The 5,708-nt window shown below is 32.7% G+C and overlaps 1 protein-coding gene across 1 annotated transcript; it reads left to right on the top strand.

Annotated features, from left to right (window-relative positions):
• Positions 1–2,020: 2,020 nt before the first annotated feature.
• LOC144961909 (cytochrome P450 20A1-like) lies at positions 2,021–3,080 on the top strand (the record flags this gene model as incomplete). Its single annotated transcript, XM_078894938.1, has 2 exons — positions 2,021–2,085; positions 2,906–3,080. Coding segments are annotated over 2 exons (225 nt in total), but the record flags the coding sequence as incomplete, so codon positions are not given.
• Positions 3,081–5,708: the final 2,628 nt, after the last annotated feature.

Consider the following 5,708-nt stretch of genomic DNA (forward strand, 5'->3'; position numbering starts at 1 on the left):
ATACGGGCTGATTGATCTCAAATATAACGGCAGTAGTCTTTGTGTAATTATAATAATAAAGTTATTTTGACTGGAGTGAAAAATGGAAAATGAACTTTTAGACAAACCAATACATGGTTGCCAATTTCTTGTACTTCAGTACGCTTTGTAAATTTTCCAATCTCTGGGTGAGCGGAAGCCAAAACCTCAGCCTTATGGAAAATGAACCAATTGGATATGAAACCACACCGTCAAGTAAGCACCAGTATCAAAGTATCACTCTTCACCTATTGTTATCCTAATCATAATATCATTAATTGAAAGGTAATTACATAAGCATAGCTGCCAATCGTATTTGACTTCCTGAGTCCTTAAGTCCGTATTTTTAGTTCAAAATCCGTATTTTGTAATTTTTGGCCAATTTGTGGTAAACAAGGTTTGTGGGCCTGCCCATTGAATTATTACTAGATATTACTATTACTATTATTATTAATATTCGTGTCCAGCGAGAGATAAATGGGCAAGGGTTTAACTCGCACAGCATATTCTCCAATCCTATGTAGCTCTTTAATTTGAATTATCCTCTCTATTATAAATGATTTTCAACAATTCTATGACGCCTGTTTTTCACTAAAACCTTTTATAATGTATTGGACATTTGCATTAAAAATGCATATTAGCCTCGAATATACTTTTAGTGTTCTCAGACAGTATTGATACTTTCATTATTTGTTACAAGTATTGTGTTAATTAAAATTGAATTAAATCAACATCTCTGATTGGAAAGTATTCAATCAGAAAATCAGTTGCTTAATATAGATTAAACATTAAAATGATTATTTCCCTTTATTAATTTATTAAATATAAATTTAATCCCTTTAAAAAAAAAACATCTTGATCTGATTCTAATTTTTTTTTTTTTTCAAGCAAGCTTTTATGACGGTTTAGGTTCAAGAGAAATAAGTATACTCCATTTTTTTGGTGTGTTTATCTTGTCAAAGTAAAGAGGTAGGAATTCTCCAATATTTAGAGGTTCATTTTACTATAACTACTATTATATTGTACTACTTAAAGACCATGTTGCATGAAAACCAATCTCCCTAATTTTTTCCCCAAATCACCCTCTCAAGTGATGTACCAGATTGGCAGTTATGCATTTCTAAACATCCTAAGTTATTTCATTTATTTTACAATTGTGTATTGGTCCTTATCAAAGTTCAGGCAGTTGAATTTTTTCTTTATTTTGTCTGTTTTGAAATTTTGGAAAGTGTCATAACGATTTCATAACGATTCAAATGTGCTGGAACCATACCCGATAATTTAGCAACATTTGGACTAGCCTCTGTCATCTTAAACTTGTAATAAGTGTTAGTAGTAGTAATTAAAAGGTCGACTTTTAGATGTTGCGATTCGATAAAAAAAAGGGGGGGGGGCTGGGCGTTCCTTATTTTATTTTTGAAAAGTTGGCAGCTATGCATAAGGTCTTTTTACTAGAGTAAAGTGTTCGGATATGGTCACTTGATGTGTTAGCGTAAAAGTTCAAGTAATTTTTCCTTCTGAATTGGCAGTCCTGCAAGTAAAAGGATGCTCATTTGTTTTAAACAGGATTTCCAGTGGCAACTGATAAAATTTCATTCTGCAACTGTCCAGTTTGCATTTTGTATTGTTTGTTTACCAAGTTTTATTCCCAATGCTTTACCGCTTGATTATTTTCTTTCAAAAGACTTCCCCATTAACCTTTGGATGAAATTACACTTTGGGTTGCTATATAATTTTTATCTGAATTATAGGGAAAATAATTTAAAGTGGTTCTATTGTAAAACAAGTTCCAGAGAGATGAATTACTAAATGTAATATAATACAAATTTAAGTGGCTTGATTTTTAAACAAAAGAGGGAAATAGAGACGTCTATATTGAAAGCAAAAAGTTCAACAACCTGCTATTTATATCCTTGAGGCTCCTCTGTTTGTTAAAAATTGGTACAGCACATATTATGTCAAAGCTAATATTTTTTGCTCTTTGGTTATGTTTGTTGTATAGACTCCAGTGATCCATGCTTTGGGAGTGTCATTGCAAGATGAAAAACGGTGGCCTCTGCCAAACAAGTAGGTGATTCATTCCATTGCCTGCTATTTGATTTTATTTGGTGAATTAAACCAGTAAGGAACAAAAGTTTTAAATCAATAAGATCAATAATAATCATAAGATGATGAATCACAGATGGAAATGATTGATTTAAAGTTGATGATTATAGAAAAATGGTTAGCTTGAATTTTGGTCCTTTTACGTGGTTTGAAAGTGTGTTTTTCAACTAATGTTAAAGTTTTCATTTTAATCATATCGTCGTATTACTCATTTACCATAAGCGACAACTTTGCTGATGACCGACTGCTGGCTAATTGTCCTTTTTCAGCAGCCATTGGAAGGTGGAAATTGTAAGAAGCTGATTGGATGCTACATGTAGAAAAAGCAGTTTGAAGGATATAGGATAAGACTGATGGAGAGAGTGAGGGTGGAGCAATTGTGAAATGAATTATTAGTAATTTTGAGTGGTGTTATTAGATGTCAAATAAAACTCTTAGAAATTGGGGATAAATCGATTCTTTTGACTATAAATGGGATCGTGAATTTCTTTCTGTATATGTTTGGGTTTGTTTGTTTTGTTTTTATTATCGCCAAACTTTTCTTCAGAATATGCATTTAAGCAAAATGTTTGTGATAGACAATTATTATTATCATGATCATCATTATCACATTAGATATTTTGTAGTCTCCTGCAATCTTTGGTAAGTTGAAATTTGTTAGGATAAAGAATTAATTTCAAATTTTATGGTGAGCATATAAGAACATGTATGTAATTTGAATTACAGGTCAATCATAAATAATGAGAAACATTGAAATAGATATTGACATTCCTTTTGACAGATTTGACCCTGATAGATTCAGTCCTGAAAACAGAAAGAAACTTGGTGCCTGTTCTTTTGTGCCTTTTGGATTTGCTGGAAAACGTAAATGCCCTGGATATAGATTTGCTTACTGGGATGCAGGCATATTTCTTGCTACAATTATCCGCAGGTATTTCTGAAGTTATTCTACATAATAGGATTGACAAATATCACTAATTGAAAGTCCATAATGGCTTAGAGATTAAGTAATATAATAAATGTGTTGTGAACTACGGAAGTCCTCCCTAAATATGTTGTGTATTGATTGTTGAAGGACTTTCTCCCATCTTCATAACTGTCTCTTTATGCATGAGGTCTGATCTAAGTACAACCATTTTATCACTTGGGTTGAAGATGGTCTTTTTTCACCTTCAGTCTTGTATTGTTGATATTTTTACTGAAATTGTTGTCAGAAATTTAATACTGGACAACTGCTGAGTGCTGACTTTAAGCAAGCTAATTTGTCATTGATAGTACCATTTAGAAAAAAATGTTATGTTTAAACATTATCGTGCCAACACAATTGTCCCCTCAGGACTGATTTTCGTAACTGAAATGCCAGATAAATTTCCTAATTTATGATCATTCAGACTTTTAACTCAGTTCTCCTCTTCTAGTTCATTTTTACATAAAACCAGATTGACTTAGTTCGTCACTAGTAAGGTGAGTGAATTTATCTTGCGTCTTATCTGCCGGCTGCGTAAAAACAAGATGTCAATCAGGAATTTAACTCCATAGTTTAAAGTATTGTTCAATGTCCTGTGTGATTACTTGTGTCCACCTGCTCATGTTGAAATTCACACAGGGTTTAAAGTCTGGGTAAAGGTTGCCAAACGACAGAAAAATCGGGGAAAAGGGGTATTTGTCAGTGTTTACACTGAGATTATGTTGCATCATCTTGTTTGCGATTTTGGGGGCTTGGGTTTTTTCCCGGTTGTTGATTCACCCTTAACCAGTATTTTAAAATTTTTTCCCCTTTTTTTTTTTTTCAAAAAAACGTGTAAAAAAAGGGAAAAGGTAGGGCCCTTCAAATTTGTTATTCTTTTTTGTATGTACAAAAAATTTCTTCATTTTTTGGGGGCCTTAATAAAAAACCCCAAATGAATGTTTTTGTAAAAATATGATATCATTGACTTGATGAAATTGTTTCCAAATATAAGGGAAAAGGTCCCATCAGAATGAAAAGTGGGTTTTGGGTTTCCAATTTTTTTTCGCAGCACATGCTTTGGCTTTACCTGCCCAACCCCCTTCCACTTTTGGGGGAAATTCCATTCCTATTTTCATTTTCCCCTTTTCCACTTTTCCGCCTTTGTCGTTTTAAAAATTTCCGTTTTTCAACAATTTATGAAAATTTGGGTAAAAAGAAAAAAAAAATGGGGCGAAAAAAAAGGTTTTTTTTAAAAAAAAAAATGATTCCCAAAAAAGGAAAATAAGTAGGAAAATTAATTGCTTTTCCCTTTTTCCCCCTTTTCCCCCAATTCCTTTTCTTTAAAATAAAAGGATATGTAGTTTTGCCAGCTGTGCCCGAATATTGTCTTTTATGTGTTTTGGGGGCAAAGTTGGGGGTTTTGATTTTGGACGGGATTATCCATTTTTTAAAAGATTCCTATTTTTTGTTTTAAAATATCTTTTTTTCTGACTTTTCTAAATTCCATTTTTGGAATATAAAAGGGTTGGTAGGTATGTACATGGTTTTCATAGGGTTTATGGAAAAATTATTTTTTGGGGGTTAAGTTTCCCTTTGTTCTTTCCTCTTTTTTTTTTGCCGGGGAGGTTTCCACTTTTTGTTGTCGCTTCTAATTGAATTTTCTTTTTCATTTTAACAGAAATATGGATTTCATTTAGGGAAGGCTCATGAAGTCATGAAAGCTCAAAAAAGAAGTTACCTGCTAAATTTATTATATTTCATTTTCCTTTTTCCTCTTATGTGCCCTCCAACAAACCTTTTATTTTTATACAGTTGTATTTTGTTTAAAATTTAAGAAATGACCTCAAATACCCCATTTTGAATTTGGGTTTACTTAAAGAGAATTTTGAGGGGTCCCCGATTTGACATTAAAAGGACTAATACTGGAGATACTGGCAAATCTTTTTTCTGATTTCTAAGGAAATCCCTTTTCGACTTTCCTAAATATCCAGGGGTTTTGTCTGGGTATTTCTCCATTTAAGGACAGCAAAACGTTTTTTTTGAATAGAAAAATAAGGGAAAAAAAAAAAATAGGTAAAATGTAATCTGCCCCCTGTTCTGTGGCAGGGGTCTGGGTTTTGTGGTGCCATGGATTATATCAGTTTTGGGCTTTGCTAGAGTACTGGATTGTATGGAACAAACCATATTGTGAGGGGTTCTGATGAATATATTTTTAACATCCAAGAATGACATCCTAGCTGCATAATTCAAGGATAGCAACCTAAATAAAACTGACCTCATACAGGAATTTAACCACAATTTGTATAACCTCAGCCTTGTAGGGGATGCCTGGACCATTTTAAAAAATATCTTTTCTATCATTGAAGATTATTTTATTTACGCATTTGTTCTGCTAGTTTATTAACTTTGTTTATCACATGACCCGTTAGCTTTGAAACGTTTAATGGTATTTTAAATTTCGATTCTCATTTGGTAGGTCCACATCCTTGGGGCTGAATGAGGCATAGAATCAAGTCTCAGTTAATTCACAAAGGCAGTCTGGGAGAGTAAGTTTAAGATAGACACTTATAAAGTCACAGAAGAATATTATGTTGGAGAACGAGTGATTGTATTGTTTAATTCAGTTTAAACTTAT

Source organism: Berghia stephanieae, unplaced genomic scaffold (genome assembly GCF_034508935.2).
Source record: "Berghia stephanieae isolate SIO BIC M18660-M18661 unplaced genomic scaffold, UCSD_Bste_1.3 scaffold4825, whole genome shotgun sequence".
Taxonomy (NCBI): domain Eukaryota; kingdom Metazoa; phylum Mollusca; class Gastropoda; order Nudibranchia; family Aeolidiidae; genus Berghia; species Berghia stephanieae.